The sequence below is a fragment of the Lithobates pipiens genome, unplaced genomic scaffold, assembly GCF_037356315.1.
Source record: "Lithobates pipiens isolate NorthernLeopardFrog02 unplaced genomic scaffold, aLitPip1_a1.2 Scaffold_16, whole genome shotgun sequence".
NCBI lineage: Eukaryota > Metazoa > Chordata > Amphibia > Anura > Ranidae > Lithobates > Lithobates pipiens.
The window spans coordinates 578,379,868-578,397,437 of record NW_027507748.1 but is presented as its reverse complement, the minus strand read 5'-3'; the positions used below and the strand labels follow the sequence as shown (position 1 = coordinate 578,397,437).

Here is a 17,570-nt window from a genome sequence, read left to right as displayed (position 1 = left end):
AAGAAACACCAGTTTCTGAAGCCATGCTGACCCTACCCTGTCTGCCACCCGAAGGGGACTTAGGACAGTGACAGTCACACCCTCCTTACTGGCTGAGGGGTCCTTTCCAGCCGGACTCACCACACTGAGGAGTTTCTGCGCTATCCAGAAAGTACTGCCTGTAGTCCCTGTTGGCTCCCAGGTGCAGAGGGACAATGCTGTGTCGGTGGCAGCAGCTGCAAATGGTGCCAAACCCGCTTTGAAGTGTGCTCAGGCTTCAATAAAATGGCCGCCCAGCACAAGGACATAAACACAGGGAAAATGGCTGTGAGAGCACAGGAGCACATGCTGCCGCTAGAGAACACTGGAAAACATGTTCAGGCTTCAAGAAAATGGCTGCCGGTGTGCTGAATAGGAGATCACCGGGAAAATGGCCGCTGAAGCCCAGGAGAGCATGCTGCCTTGCCCACACTTAAAATGGCCGCCGAAGCAGCTCCACGAAGTAGAGAGAAAACTATGGCAGTGAACACAGCGCTGTACAGGACATCAGCAAAACCTCACAGACACCTTCCAGGGGCATGAAGAACAGGACCCAGGACACAGCTAGCCAGCGCAGCCCCCCCCCCCCCCCCCCGCGAGAGCCCCTGCATAGAGAGGAGGGAGGTGATGGACCCTCGAATCGACCTCCCAGGGAATGCCCAGCCCCACCGAGGCAGGGAGAGCTGTACTTATCAATCCTGAAGAGCTGGGAGACATTCCATCACAGACCCATTCACTGATCAGTACAGGGTGGCTGCTGGCACAGCATATTGTGACGCAGACATCAGTAGCCCGGTCATATGTATGCCCCGGAGCATAAAAGCTCACCGACCACCTCTGGAGCTGAGGTTTTGTCATGGCCTGCTGAGCGCATAGCTGCGGCCTGCACACGCTCAAAGGCCGGACTGGGGAGACTACAAGGATACGATTTGATAGTAGATCACAGGATCAATCATCTTGTGCAAAGAGTCACGCTTCTGCATTAAAAAAAAAAAAAAAAGCACAGACCGGTGGGCCAACAGGGTTCCTAGGTCTTTCTCCTTCACTAGTCAAAATAAAATGGATGACTGCATGGCAGGGCGGAGGGTTGTTGACCAAGGGACCGCCCCCTGGGCGGTACTAAGAGTTTTGAGTGTTGTATTACAACTAATGCCTAGTATCTCCTAGTAATAGAGCAGAACAACCCAATGGTTATGAGAGGAGCTGTGTCGGTCGGTGAATATAGGAGAAATTGCAATGCTACGTTACAATTCTGGTGCTAGTAGGTTCATGCTGATGTTAATACTGCCATACACTTGGTAAACGGTTGGTTGTAAAAGGTTCATTTTTATTTTCTACATAGGTTCCTTTAAGCTAGTGCATTGTTGGTTCACTTACCTTTTCCTTCGATTTCCCTTCTAAATGTTTTTTTTTTTCTTTGTCTGAATATCTCACTTCCTGTTTCTCCTCAGTAAACTTCACACCATCATCCGAGTGGTGGTTAGTCAGCCAGAACAGCTTACTGAACAGCTTACTGAGGAGGAACAGGAAGTGAGAAATTCAGACAAAGAAAACAAAGAAAAAATTTTTTTAGAAGAGAAATAGAAGGAAAAGATAAGCGAACCAACAATGCACTAGCTTAAAGGAACCTATTTAGAAAATAAAAAACAAATCTTTACAACCCCTTTAACTCCAAAAATACAACATGCCAAGCATTCGTTTCATTTTTACATGCAGCATAAAAAAAAAAAAAAAAAAAAATATTTAACTTTTGAAAACACAACTTTTGTTTTGGATAACTATAGGCAAGGGTTAGATCCATTTGCAGGTTTTATTGCATATGTCCTTGCTGGGGAAATTTCGCCTCCACTCCAGTGAGGAATAAAGTGATAGGAGATTCTTCCAAAAGGGAAACAAAGGAAAAAAAAAAAAAAAAAAAAACATGTTTAGCAGAGTGTTGAGTGTTCAAACCTCTGAATGTTTTTATTTCTGTACTTTCCTGCCAACTACTCACTTCAATTCTTTAACACTCATCACAGGACAGAAGTGAAAGAAAATCTCCCCAATTGGATCACATACAGAAATAAAGGTCAATGATAATTTCATCCAGCACCAGTAGCCATAAACGCTCTTCAATAAGTTGATGGCGCTTGGCCTACTGTGACACCTTAGTGACACAAAACATAACAGGGTGGAATGATGCTCATCTTTGTACCCATCAACTTAGTAAAGATTGGAGGGTTTTCTTCTATCTTTGTGCTGACCAGTGATCTGTTTTCAGCAATAAAAACTGAAACAAGAATTGTAACTCGTCAACTCACTTAATCCAAAACAACAAGAAAAAAAATTGGATGGAGATTATGTTTAAATTTAAGAAAACATTAAAAACTGTAATAAAAAAAAAAAAAAAAGAAGGATGTAACTGAAGTTTCAAATGTAATAAAAAAAAAAAAAAAAAGTGGATAAAAAAAAAAAAAAAACTGCATAAAGCAAACCCAACAAATGACTGCAGTACTGAACAGCAGACAAGAGATGTACCAGAGCTCCCTCTGAGCTTTACAATATGGTATTACATGCCTCACAATGTGGGTGCACAGTTACTTACTGACTTTCCATGGCAGCACATATGGTAGAGATTTAGGAGCACGAAGATTAGAGTCGAGACTACTCTTGGGATCCATCAATGCACCACCTTGAGGACTGCAAATCAAAGCAGGTCTATTAAAATATCTTTCACACAATACATTTTTTTGTATGTCCTAAAACTTTGTCACTCTTTGAAGAAAAAATAATAAAATAGTTACTTGCTGGTAACATCTTTTCCAGGAGTCTCAGGACAGCCACCTATGAGAGACCTCGGCTTCTCCCTTCTTAGGAAACATCGCTCAGCCTAGATTTAAAAAGGCATGCTTCCCTGCCAGCGCCTCAGTTCCTAAAGAGCAACTCTGGCCAACTGGGGAAAAACAAGAACCTGAGTCAGGAACACAAACTGAAACCAACCAGGGTAGGTACCACGGTGCTGAAAGACTCCTGGAAAAGATGTTACCAGTAAATAACTAACTTTCCCATATCGTCTTTAGGACAGTCACCTATGAGAGGATAAGCGAGCACTTACCCTTAGGGTGGGACTATGTCTTACATGACTGTGTCCAAAGAGTCCAATCCCTTTGACAAGATCAGCCTCTAGTGTCAGGTAAAAGGTGGGAGAGCTGAATCATGTTGCCGCTGCACAGATCTGGGGCAGAGTAGAATCAGCTTCTGAGATCTCCCTACATATAGGCTTGTCCAATTGTTAGCTAATGCCATCTTGCCCAGGTACCGCTAGAGATATTAACCCTTACTTTAGGCCCTGCCAAACAAGGAAAGAAACTCCTTATTGACACATGAACCAAAGTGCAAAAGGAAAATCCCACAAGGGCCTGCAATAAGTAAAGTTTGTTCCTACTTGGGAGACTAAAGACCTAAAACTGGTCCATAACGCCTTCAAATCTCAGATAATTGGAGCATAAAAATAGGACTTTGTACTCACCGTAAAATCCTTTTCTCTGTAATTCACCGACCGACACAGCTCCTCTCTGTAACAAAATGGGTTGTCACCCCTATCACTGGAGATACTAAGTAAGCTGTAATACAACACTTCAGAACTTTTAGTTCCACCCATGGGGCAATCCCTAGGCTACAACGCCACAGCCTGCTCAGACAAAACTTATTCTTATACTTCTCTTATATTCACCGACCGACACAGCTCCTCTGTAACAAAATGGGACGTCCCCAAGCAGTGCCAAATGAGGGGTGGGAAAGACAGCATAAAAACTTCATCCACCATGGCAAGTGGGAACTAGTGAAACTAAATCCACAATAAAACAGCAGTGTGTGGAAAAACACCACCACATAACCGGGTATCCTCAACAGGAGTGATCCCCAAGACCGCAACCATTTGCGGAAGTAATGCAACAGTGCAGTAACATAACAGTACTGCGGTTTTTGTTTTGTTTTTAGAAAAAAAAAAAAAAACACACAGGAAAAAAATAAAGATTGCATATTTAAATTGCTACTACACGGCCGTCTGCAAAACTTTGCGGCCAAAACAGGCATCAGCCGATGCACTGACAACTACCTTGTAGAGCTTGGTAAACATATGGACAGACGACCAGGTCGCCGCCTTACACATCTGAGTGACCGACGCTTGGTGTCGGAAGGCCCTAGATGTTTCGATTGCCCTTGTGGAGTGGGATGTGACCGGAAAAGGGTGCACCTGCCCCTTCAAGGCGTAGGCTTGTACTCCAATCTGTCTGATCCACCTGAAAATGGTGGCCGACGAGACCGCCATGCCTTTCTTTGGACCAGTCACCGAAACAAACAGTGAGTGACTTCTGAAAAGGAGCCGTGGCAGACAAATACATCTTCAGAGCCCTAACCACATCAAGAGCGTGAAGAGCCACCTCCTTAGGGTGCTTCAGCTTAGGACACAGAGATGGTAATACAATGTCCTCATTGATATGAAAAGCCGAGACCACTTTGGGCAGAAAGACGGTTGTGGACGCAACACCACCTTATCCTTGTGGATAACCAGACAGGGCGACTTGCAGGACAAGGCCGCCCGTTCCGAAACCCTCCTGGCCGATGTGATGGCCACTAGAAAGACCACTTTCTGGGAAAGAGTCAACAGGGGAATCCCCCTTATATTTTCAAATGGGGGCTTTTGTGCTGTGTCGGTCGATGAATTACAGAGAAAAGGATTTTACGGCGAGTACAAAAAATCCTATTTTCTCTTATATTCACCGACCGACACAGCTCCTCACTAACAAATGGGATGTCCCCAAGCAGTGCCAAAACAAGGGGTGGGAAAAACCGCATAGAAACTTCATCTACCATGGCAAGTGGGAACTAGTGAAACTATACCCACAAAAAAACAGCAGTGCGTGAAAAACCATCACAAAAAAACGGTATCCTCAACAGGAGTGATCACCCTAGACTGCACCAAACTGCGGAAGTAATGCAACAGTGCATTAACATAACAGTACTGCGTTTTTATCAAAAAAACAGGAAACAAAATATACATTGCATATTCAATTGCAACTACACGGCTGCCTGCAAAACTTTGCGGCCAAAACAGGCATCGACCGGTGCACTGACTTCTACCTTATAGAACTTGGTAAACGTATGGAGTGACGACCAGGTCGCCCTCTTACACACCTGATCGAGCGACGCTTGGTGTCGGAAGGCCCTAGACGTTTCGATTGCCCTTGTGGAGTGGGCTGTGACCGGAAAAGGGGGCACCTGCCCCTTCAAGGCGTAGGCTTGTACTACAATCTGTCTGATCCACCTGGAAATGGTGGCCGACGAGACCACCATACCCTTCTTTGGACCAGCCCCCGAAACAAACACTGTGTCTGACTTCCAAAAGGGAGCCGTGGCAGACAAATACACCTTCAGAGCCCTGACCACGTCGAGAGCGTGAAGGGCCACCTCTTTGGGGTGCTTCGGCTTAGGACACAACGATGGCAATACAACGTCCTCATTGATATGAAATGCCGAGGCCACCTTCGGTAGAAAGGACAGTTGCGGACGCAAGACCTTATTCCTGTGGATGACCGGACAAGGAGACTTGCAGGACAAGGCTGCCAATTCTGAACCCCTCTTGGCCGATGTGATGGCCACTAGAAAGACAACTTTCTGGGAAAGAGTCAACAGGGGAATCTCCCTGATGTTTTCAAACGGCGGTTTTTGAAGCGCCGTCAACACCAGGTTCAAATCCCATGGGGTTAGCGGTGGACGCACCGGAGGGACTACGAGTCGTGCCCTCTGAACAAAGGTACTCACTAAGGAGTGCGATGCCAGGGGTCATTGAAAAAAAAAGACAGCCAAAAGGTGAAATTTGCCCTTTGATGGTGCTTAATGCCAATCTCTGGTCAACTCTTTGCTGGAGAAACAGGATCCTGGATATGGAAAAAGAGCGCGGATGCCATCCATTCTCACACATGGAGATGTAGGCCTTCCAGGTACGATGGTATATCTTCCGTGAAGAGTTCCGTGCCCAACATAGTTGGAATCACCGAGTCCGACAGTCCCCGGTTCCTCAACACCTGGCTCTCAATAGCCATGCCGTTAAAGCCAGCGATGGTAAAGCAGGATGAAAGATTGGACCTTGAGATAGGAGGTCCTCTCACAACGGCAGTCACCAGACGCACCAGGTCTGCATACCAGGGCTGCTGAGGCCAATCTGGGGCAACCAGGATTACTGGAATCCCCTCGGCTTCCACTCTGCTAAGCAGACGTGGCAACAGTTTTAGTGGAGGAAAGGCGTAGATCAGGTGGTTCTGATCCCACGGAGCCACCAGCTCGTCTGCCCAGGGATCTCTTGTCCTGGACACGAATCCTGGCACCTTCCGATTGAGACGGGAGGCCAATAGATCCACATCTGGTGTGTCCCACTTCAGGCACAATAGCCTGAATATCTCCAGATGCAACGCCCATTCTCCTGGGTCCAGCATCTCTCGACTCATAGTCCGCTTGCCAATTTTCCACCCCCGGAATGTAAATAGCCGACAGGGCCGGTACGCGTAGCTCTGCCCACCAAAGTGAGTGACCTCCCGAGCAGCGGCTGAGCCTCTTGTTGCCCCTTGGTGATTTATGTACGCCACAGCCGTGGCGTTGTTCGACTGTATCCTGATCAGACGCCCTTGAAGACTCATCGACCATGCGCGGAGACACAGTCTGATCGCTCTCAATTCGAGCAGATTGATCGGCAACTCGGATTCTTCCGTCGACCAGAGGCCCTGAATCCCCATCACTCCACCCCAGTCGGATAGACTGGCATCCGTAGTGATCATCGCCCATTACAGAGGAAGAAACGATTTTCCGGACTGAATCTCTAGGGACCTCAACCACCAGATCAGGGAGTCCCTGAATGGCTGGCTCACCTGGATCTGTCGATCCAGGGACAACTGAGATTTGTCCCATTTCAACAAGATCTTCTGCAGTACTCTGGTGTGGAACTGGGCATAAGGTACTGCCTCGAAGGAGGCTACCATGAGTCCCAGTACTCACATGCAAAAGCGGAGCGACGACCACTTGCGGTACAACAGTAGTTTAACCGCAGATCTGAGAGTCTGCAATTTGTCTAAAGGGAGAAGAACTCTCACTTCCATGGAGTCCAATAGCAACCTAGGTACTCCAGACGATGGGTCGGCACAATCACCAACTTCTTTAGGTTCAACAGCCACCCAAATTCTTGCAGGGTCTGCATGGTGATCGCTATATCCTTCTCTAACTCTGAGGCAGAAGATGCTCTCACGATCGCGATTCCACGTCCAAGGATGCCAGGTAGTCCCCTTGATAGAGCGCAGAGACTACTGAGCAAATTGCTTCCATTCTGAACCTCTGCACTTTTAAAAGGTGATTGTGGGCTTTCAAGTCAAAGATCGGACGTACCCCTTCCTTCTTGGGAACCACAAACAGATTTGAGTAGAATCTCTGGAAGCGTTCCAATTCCAGAACTGGTACAATCACCCCGATTCAGCAAGTCCCTTAGAGCCCGCAACAGGGCCTCCCGGTGAACCGGGGAGACTGGTATGGCCGAGGGGAAGAATCTGTTTGGTGGCCAAGAGAGAAACTATCTTGTCGCCTGTGGGGATCAGATCGCAGACCCATAGGTCTGATAACCGGGAGGATCACCGGGCTGCAAACTCGCAAAGGCGACCCCCCCACCCGAGACATGGGGGGAAAACCTTCATGCGGTAGCACTTTTGTTCGCAGGCTTATTAGGCTTGTGGTTCCAGGGACGCTTTTGACCGTCCGTGGGCGTCCTGTCGGGCTGGGGACGTTTTGTCGAAGCACCGGGCGGATGAAAAAGCCGCTTGTGAGCGGAAAAAAAGAGGGCCCTTGCCTACGGCGTGCTCCTTAGCCTTCCTGGCCTGTGGGAGTAGAGTACTCTTACCACCAGTGGCATTTTTAATAATGTCATCTAAACGAGGCTCCAAAGAGCCGGTCGCCAAGGAAGGGAAGATCCGTCAGGGCTTTCTTGGATGCCTGGTTAGCAGACCAGCATTTTAGCCAAATCAGGCGCCTCAGCACCAAAGCCGACACTGAAGCCCTGGATAACAGAGGCCGGGGGCGCATCACAGACGTACTTAAGGCCTTGCACTAGTTGGTCTGCTAGTTCCACGCAGACAGGGGAGGCTTGTTGCTCTCCCAACTCGCGGTGCAAAACTTTTGCCCACTCAGTGTCAGCGACACAAGTGCGGATACCAGTACAGGTCGCACAGCTGACCCCACAACCGTAAACAAGGAACGAGCCACCGCCTCGGCCTTCCTGTCCGTGGGATCCTTGAATGCAGGAGTCCCCTCAACTGGGATCGTGGTTACTTTGTTTAACCTGGATACTGGGGGGTCCACGATCGGAGGAGCCGACCACTTTTTGAGAAGGCTTTCCTCAAAGTGGTAACGCACCGCCATTTCTATTTGGGGACCAAAAAGGTCCATTGCAGGCGACCCCATTCCTTGTAAATGAACTTATGAAAATAAGTCAGATACGGGAACACCTTAGGTGAACGTGCTGACTTGCGGGACCCAAAAGGGACCGGTACTTCAGCAGAGGGATCCACTGGCTCCTGAATCTTCAGGGTATCACGCACAGCTGTGATAAGTGCTCCAACTAGTGCTTTGTCACGCACGGACCAGGACGGTGACTCATCCTCACTGTCCAAACGGTCCTGGTCAGCATCATCTGACAAGACAGAGCAGGGGTCACCGGCCTCAGCAGGACCAGAGTTTGCGTCAAAGCTCTCCCCAGAGGATGGGGGGCACCTTTCTTCCCACATACCGCCTCTATTTTGGCAACGAACGAATTGAGGACCGCCGCAAGGGTGTCCATAGGGACCACGCAGTCCGCAGGTGACCCGGTTGTAACTGCCTGGATTTCGCGGAAAGAAACACCAGTTTCTGAAGAAATGCTGACCCCACCCTGTCTGCCACCCAAGGGGACTTAGGACAGTGACAATCCCACCCTCCTGCCGCTGGCTGAGGGGCTCTAACCCGCTGGGCTCACCACTCTGGGCCATTCCGCGCTCTATTAGCGCAATACCTGATGATCCCCAGTGCTCTCAGATGCAGAGATAGCAGAAAACAGTGTCGGTGGCCGGCAGGTCGCACGATCGATGAACAATGGGTAAACGATCGGTAGGCGATCAAACACACATGTTCAGAACACAGGATAACCTTCCCAGCACTCTGTGATGACCAAGCAGGAAGCAGAGGGCACAGGTGCAGCTGCTAGAGCACAAAAACGTGGTGCGGCTACAAGAAAATGGGTGCCGGTGTTCTCAATAGGGAATCACAAGGAAAATAGCCGACTGAAGCCAGTCTGACCCTTGCCCATACTTAAAATGGCCGCCGAACAGCGCTATGAGGGACTAGAGAACATGTGGCAGGCACAGCTCTGCACCAACACAGGGGCATGACTACACAGGCATCCAGCTTCAGGACCCAGGCACCCAGCACAGCTAAAACCCCAAGGTGAGAGCCCAGACACACACACTGCCCCCCCCATGAGGGGGGGGGAGGAAGAGGGAGTTAGGGACAGGGGAGAGAAGAGGGGGGGCCCCCCGAATCGACCTCCCAGGGAATGCGCAGCTGCTCCACCCTGCCCGGCAGGGAGAGCTGTACTTACCAGTCCTGAAGCTGGGAGACATTCCAGGGTAGTCAGCTCCTGATCAGTACAGGGAAGACTACTGGCCTCGGCATACTGTGATGCAGACATCAGTAGCCCGGTCATATGTACACCCCGGAGCATAAAGCTCACCGACCACCTCTGGAGCTGAGGTATGTGGTGGCCTGCCGAGCCTTAGCTGCGACCTGCACGCTCTCGATGGCCAGACTGGGGAGACTACAAGGATAAGTGAACCAGCCTGTCACCCAGCTGGCTGTTGATAGAAGATCACAGGATCATTCATCTTGCTCAAAAAGCCAAGCTTCTGCATCAAAAAAACACGGACTTATGGGCCCGCAGGGTGCCTAGGTCTTATCTGCTCACTATGCAAGAAAAAACTGAGTTCTGCCTGAGCAGGCTGTGAGGTTGCAGCCTAGGGACCACCCCATGGGCGGAACTAAAAGTTCTGAAGTGTTGCATTACAACTTGCCTAGTATCTCCAGTGATAGGGCTGACAACCCATTTTGTTACAGAGAGGAGCTGTGTCGGTCGGTGAATATAAGAGAAAAATAATCTTGAGTGATCCCTCATAGTAGCCAGACCACCAAGTTCCCCAAGCCCTGAGGAAAGAGAACCATGGTCTTTTGAGCCTGTGTGATATAATGAGAATGACCGTAGTGTTCTCTGCCCACTGGTAAGACTGTGGGTGGGCAAGATGGCATAGCACCTCGGGAAACGCCAGCACTGAGTGTTGCATCTATCCAAGAGTACCAACTCTATACCAGTTCAGGCCCAAAGAGGAAGTTTCATGGAAGGAAACCAGAGTTCCCAGAGAAAACTTGAGATCTTAGGGTTAACCGCCCTATTGACGGTCCAGATGGAAGTGCCCACAACTGCAAGAGAATGTCTCCATTCAGTTTAGTCTTAACTTCCGTGATCAGACGAAATTGGGTGCATTCAGGGTGCTGCGGCCATGGGCCAGCATTCCTACCTGTGTCACCCTTGTATTTCACTGGAGGGGCTTTCCTGTCTGTGATTTAAGAATCGCCTCTGCCCAGGACAAAGAACAGGTAACCTGTGGGAGGGATAGTGCACAGTCTTAGACATGCTGTTAATCACCCACCACTTGGGGGGCTGCCCATCCTCTTACTGACCGCGCATCAATGTGTGTCTCCAATTGTGTGAGATAATATTCTGAGATGCGCAACACCAGTATAAACTGCTAGAGTAGTTAATTTTCCTACGACGAAAAGAATCACAGGTCCTTTTCAGAAGTGTGCTCATTCTCTTGAGCATGGAATTGTCCAATAAACCTCCGTCTCCCAAGACTAGGCAGGCAAGTCAGGATCTGTGGGAAAAAACTGCGTCTGATAGGAAGCAGAGGGTACTGAACCGAAGCCTTCTGAGAAGCTGGACCCTAGTCTTCTCCAGCTTCCATCAGACCTAATGGACAGGAACGCCCTTTGACCTTGGCCGTAGAGCAAGAGTGTTTTTATTCTCCTGCAATCACATCCTCCAGAGAAATTTTGTAATGAGGCCACCAGCCAGGTCTTTTCCCACTTCTAAACAAGTGTTTTATAAACCTGTGTATCTTATTAGGTTCTGGACACCCGAAGGCCTTTAACCCTCCATGCTTCCATCCATGGGGCCCTGGTCACCAGAGATCCCTTGTTTAGTTTCCTATATGGGGTACATACAGGTGATGTGGCCATCAGGCAACATCCAGCGAGCAACCCTGAAAACACTAGTGAAACATGCAGGGTAGTAGCTTGGATGGGATTCAAACTCATGACCTGTGTTTGAGGCACAGTTTAGGTGCAACACCTTCAATGTGAGCTCTTTTTCTTCACTGTTTGTGGATCGAGCAAGAGAACCTGAAAATCCTTGCCTGAAGATTTTAGGTGAGCTGGTTTGCTGGTCCGGCACAGTCCAAATTTTCACTGCAGTGCCTATAGTGCAGACTGTGTGAGCTGACCCTTCCGGTCATGAGTGCACACCACCCAACCAATGTGCCAGGTATATCAAATGCCAGCATGTGGTTGGGGCATGCAAGATACCTCACGCAAAACACAGGAAGAAAGCAGCCAGATGACTTGCCACCAAGCCAACTGTTCCCTTTGTAGTAAAGCATGCTCATCCTATTTCTTTGGGATTAGGACTGGAGGAATAATGGCATGAACCAATCGGAGCCAGCACATCCCCCAGAGCATGTAACACAGAGCCAACTGCTCCTCCGGCAAGTCCAGATTTCTGTTTGTGCCGTATGGAGACTGTAACCTTCCCGTGCCCGCTAATAAGTCCCAGAAGTGACCCCCCTGTATGCTTCCTGTGGGCCAGCTTGGAGTGCAAAAGCTCCGCCCCCCTTGCACGCTGCGGCTTCCCCTTTCCCCTACACATACCAGCCATGCTGTTGGTGGGGAAAGTACGCCGCCCACCGCCTATGCGACTGCGCTTATGGTGCTGACATCAACGCGGTGCCTTTGCATGTAAAAATGGTAAACTCTGATCCCCCTTTCTCCCATGTGCCTCCTCCCCTCCGACCAAGAGGAAACCCCACCTGCAGGTGGCAGATAGGTAAGGGAAGCCATCCCCTGGTCTTCCTTACCTTATGGAAGGCTGATATCGGCTGTGCCAGGATGGCCCCTGCCACATTCCCTCCGTGAAAAAGGATGGTCTTGCCTCTGGAACCTCCAGCCGGCTATGCGACTTTTCTGGCTCCCCATCAGAAAAAGCCTGGCCCGCTTCCAGCATCAAGGAGAGGTGCACACCCCCCGCCGGAAGTGACGCCACCCACCACGCGGCCCCGCTGTGAGCTCCGTTCAACTCACAAACAAAAATGCGAGGGGGGGGGGGGTGGAACCGCACCTCCTCCTGAGTCTCCACTGAACCCGAAATCGGGCCCCCAAAGCATCCCACGACAACTTTTGAAGAGCTGGGGTGGCAATGGAAAAAATTGTGTGGCGGCCAGGTAACCTCTCCCCGGGGTATCTCACCACCGCTAGTCTCCAGAGATCTCGTCTCCTTCCCGGACACACAAGTTTCAGCCTCCCTGGCTGTCTTTAGCCACGGTTGCTCTTAGTGTCTCCTGCCGGAGAAAACGCCAAAAACTGAGGAGCCATAGGGGAAGCATACCCTTTAAATCTAGGCTCGGTGGTTTTTCCTAAGAAGGGAGGAGCCATGGTCTCTCATAGGTGGCTGTCCTCTAAGACGATAGGGGAAAACAAGAACCGTTTTGGCTGTAAACACACTGAGAAAGACTAGTTTAGGGCTACTTTACATAGACAATTTTCTATGAAGGAACAAAAAGTTGACTTGAAGTCACTTTCAGAAAAGCCACCGTTTCTTTCAATCACATGAAGCTCAAAAAAGGTAAAAAAAAGTTATGATTGTTTTGCTAGAAACCCTTACCAAGACAAACATGGAGGCTGTCATTGCGGACTTCTCTTTCTGCAAATAAGCAGAATTATTTCTGACACAGACCTATCAATTGAGTTGCCTTTAAAGCGATTGTAAAGGCTCATTTTTTCCCTACATGTTATACTTACCTGCTCTGTTGCAGTGGATTTGCACAAAACAGTCTGGATCCTCCTCTTTTTGGGTCCCTCTTCTGTGATCCTGGCCCCAATTTTACTTGCCTAAATCTGTGGATAGGCAGGGTCCTCCACATAACCACCTGCTTGACAGAGAATTCCTATTGGATTTCCAGCAGTGGTGTCCTCTGCCAGATTCTTTGGCGAAGGATTAGTACCGACTACTACAGCTGGCAACACTATTCTTTGTGTGTCAACAGGGAAGGATAAATCTCATGAACGGAAACTCATTGTCCAATGATCTCTGCAATGCTCATCCCAGCAGTGGAAAAGTGGAAAGCACACTCTCAACTGGCGCTGTCAAGGTCAAGGGGGAAGGGGTTCTTCCTGCAGGTGTCCTAAAACTCATGTGTCAGATGGTGGATTCCAGCTGTGGATATACCAGCTACCAGATTAAAACAAACTTTCCCATGTAGCTATGACACCCCTAGCCTAGGATGCCTTGATAATACTCTGGTCTTGGTTCAGGCTAATCTAAGGCTAAGTCTTCTCTCCAATGTAAATTATGCCTCGCCCTCAAGTAGATAGGGCAAGAGGAAAATGGATATTCTAATTGCATCAAACTGGCACAGAATAACCTGGTACACGGGCACTCTTCTTCAGACCTGAAACACAGTCCATTTGTCGTTACCCTTATGTTATAGCATAACGAAGGTTCTGCTGACACTTACCTTGGCACGGGATAGGAAGGTGTCCCCCACATGAATGGAGAGGTATTGCTCTGCAACTCTGCAAAAAAAAAAAAAAAAAAAAAAGGATAGTCATTACTATACGCGTATAACAAACACAACAGAAGCTTGATAATAAAAGCAACAGAAAAGTTGAAACAGAATGAAAGGCAAAAAAAGGTTACGGGATTTGTTACTAATCTGCAAAATTATTTTCTTGGAGCATAGCACACAACATAGGGTTATAGGCAGGTGCTTTCAAGTAATTGGACAGTGCCAAAAAACAAAAAGAACCGAGGACCACATATAACGACAACTTCTAGCAATGCTCAATTCTGTAGCAAGAAATCAAGGGAGAGAGGGAGAGAGAATTGATTGGCAAGCGTCTAACTGTATGCCAAGAAATGGATTTCACAGTTAAGTTAAAAATTCAGTTTTCTTGTTCTTATAGTACAGAACAAGCAGTTGTGGTGATGGGGGAGGTCTCAAAACAAAATAATGAGAGCGCAAAATGTCCACAAAAAACAGCCAACATACATAGAATGGGCCTTCACCAGAAAGGGAGGAACACACTATACTTTGCCAAGCAAGCGCGATCCACAGCTTGAGGAATCCACCTAGCAATGGTGGAATGAGAAACAGGGAGCCTTCTGGAAGCACAAAGAGGGAATCCGACTGTCTCAGAAAGGCCGTAGACTAGCAGCTCGGACCAGATCCAGAGTGGAGTGCCAACTCCTAAGAGTACTTTCAGAACAGGGAAGAAAAAAAAAAAAAAAAAAAAGACAGAAGCATAAAGTTCTGATTGAGATGAAAACACAACACCTTAGGCAAAAAGGATACCTTTTAGCCAATGGACAACCATGTACCACCAAGAAAGACTCCTTACAAAGTCCTACACCCTCCTGGCAGTGGTGACAGCAATTAGAAAAAAAAAACGGCTTGTAAGTAAGGCAAGATAAGGATATATCCCTAATGGGTTCAAAGGAAGCAGCCTGGAGTGCCAAAAATAACACATTCAACCTGTGGGTTCTACCGTCTGGGGGAACGATATGAGCTACTGCCTGCATGAATACCTTCACTGAAAGTCTAATGCCAATGTTGTTAAAAAAAGACTAGCAAAAGCAGATCATACCAATAGCCAACTGCTGATTAAGACTCAAGGGAAGGAAAGCCAGGATGTCTCAAAGTGGCAAGGTTTGGAGGTAGACTTGAGAAGTCTATTTTCTGGCACTTACAAATGGAGAGAATGACCAACTCAGGCAGACCCCTCAGTACTTGGGCTTCAACAGCCAGTCCATCACAACCAACGAGAAACAGGATGGAACACCGAGACAGTAGATCTAGACAGTCCGGTAAACAGCCATGCAATAAATGTTCCATGAAGCGTTTGGACTCAGGTGTATTGTTCTGCGACAGTGAATGAAATTGGAGCTCAGACTTAGTGATTTAAACAGCCTATGTAACTGAATTGATAAAAGTAATATATTGACACAAACTGCAAACTTGCATTGGAACTGCCATCTCCTAGAGCCAATGTTATGGCCACAAATAGCAATTAGCCATGCGGCTGTGCTTAGCAGAGGCCCCTTAGACTCCTCAGTTACCATCTAGCCTGCCGTTGGGGCAAAACAACACCTGCACCCACGACACCACGGTGAAACACCGAGGTGTCTTCCATCTAAGGACAGCTATGGCCAGATGGCTAATTGAGATCTGTGGATAGAACATTGGCTCTAGGAGATGGCAGTTCCCATGTAAGTTTGTAATTTGTGTGTCAATAAATTACTTTTATCAAATCAGTTACAGAGGCTGTTTAAATCACTAAGACTGAGCTCCAATTTCTTTCACAGTCACGGAGCAATACACCTGAGTCCAAGCACTTCATGGAACATTTGTGTCAACCTTTACCTCTCCCCCTCCCATGAGTCATTCACAGCTGCTTAGACTTTTGGGACGGTAACTAATCATCCCACATAAGGTTCTCAGCAAGAGCCTGATTTTTTTGTTGTGGTTTCTTTTGGTAGCAGCCATGGAATGTCTTGTAAAAGTCATAGGTCTGTGTACCAAGCTCTTCTTGGCCAGTTTGGGGCCACGAGTATCATCAGAATGGTCCCAATGGTACCCCTGATGACGTCACATATGACGAAACAATCGTCTGGGTGCTAGGCGCACACATTCTGCGGACCTGTATGGATTTTTTCTTGCAAGGAACATCTCTGTTTTATTTAAATTGGAGAAGTCTCTCCAAAGTTTTATGTATGCAGCATCTCCGATTTTTTATTAATAAAAACGCCATAAGAGACACTCTACACTAATGGAGTCTTTTTCCCTTCCTGCCGTCATTTCTGTCCTACCATCTGATGTGCACCGATTTCTCCGGAGGGGGACGCCACAGTACTCCATCAGTGTAGTCTCAATCCTACTAAGCACTGTTTGACCTCGCTGCGTAAGGGAGGTCGCAGGCTCTCTGGCAAGCCTTTTATCCTAACGAGGTGACGAGTATCAGTGTCAAGCATTTGGTCTATGCTCCATATTGCACTTGGATGTCGCTTATTGGATTTTGGCTACATATGAAATTTTCTGCACCTATATTGCACTTTAAGCACCTTTGTGTAAATGTTTTGTATGCTTTATTGTGCAATCGCATAGAATTGCACATTTTGATATTGTTCCAATCATTAGGTTGTATATAGGATTGCCTGTTTCATTGCACTTTGACACATGACATTTATGTTCAGGGTCATTTTGTGCACTGACCCAGTGATGCACTTTATTTGCATCATCATCTGGTGCCCAATATCTGGATTATAGTGTACAGCTGCAGGTTATTTCACTATTTAAATATTAATTTACACTTTTACCTACCTAGCGCAGATATTTTATATTTAGTATCACTGGAATGCCTTTGGACTCTGTGCATCCACCAGAAGGCCCTTGGCTTTTTGTGACTGAAAAAGAATCTAACTTGTGGTTAAATCTTGATGCAAGGAGATCCATGTCAAGCATGTCCCATCTCCAGCAAGTGTCCTGAAATCACTTCTGGGTGTACTGACCATTCCTCTAGGTTCAGCTGCTGGTGACTGAGAAAGTCACCCTGCAATTTCCTACCTCTGGAACGTATACAGCTGACAAGGCCAAGGCTAGAATGCGATGTTCTGCCTAGAGAAAAACTAGGCTTCTGGTCTTGCCCTGATGTAAGCCAAAAAGTCATGGTGTTTTTTTGGACTGGCTCCTCCACCTCTGAAAGGCACGGCAAACCGAACTAGGTTCCAAGACGCTGGTTGCAGTTGGGATTTCCTGCAGCAAGTTACCTATGCTGTTGCTGTCCTGAGCCTGACAGTGAATTGGAAAGTGTTATGATTACTGCCCAATTCAATGGAAGAAAATATTTCCCTATTTCTGTATTGTGTACACACCATGCTAAACTGTGCCTGGTTTCAATCCACAGGCGCATGGGGTAATCCAAAATAATTTATATTTTCGCACACAGAATTTTGTGCTGTAGCAGTTTGGAATGAAACTGGACATATGTCGGCGCCTCGACAATGAGACAGTAGAGTCCATGTCTGAGATTTAAGCACAACTGAATTTTTACTGATGCAAAAAGAACCTCAAGAATGTGTTGTCATGTCCAAGAAGAGGCCTAGATAATCCAAGGGATAAGAT

At 47.7% G+C, this 17,570-nt stretch overlaps 1 protein-coding gene across 1 annotated transcript in view; it reads right to left on the bottom strand.

Annotated features, from left to right (window-relative positions):
• The window catches only part of LOC143983738 (gametocyte-specific factor 1-like), a 189,422-nt gene that overhangs the window by 21,466 nt on the left and 150,386 nt on the right, over positions 1 to 17,570 (bottom strand). The window contains exons 7-8 of the mRNA XM_077483781.1: positions 13,908 to 13,965; positions 2,603 to 2,697 (exon numbers count right to left, since the gene is read on the bottom strand). Of these exons, the coding sequence (XP_077339907.1) occupies positions 2,603 to 2,697; positions 13,908 to 13,965 (153 nt within the window). The remainder of the gene's footprint in view (positions 1 to 2,602; positions 2,698 to 13,907; positions 13,966 to 17,570) is intronic.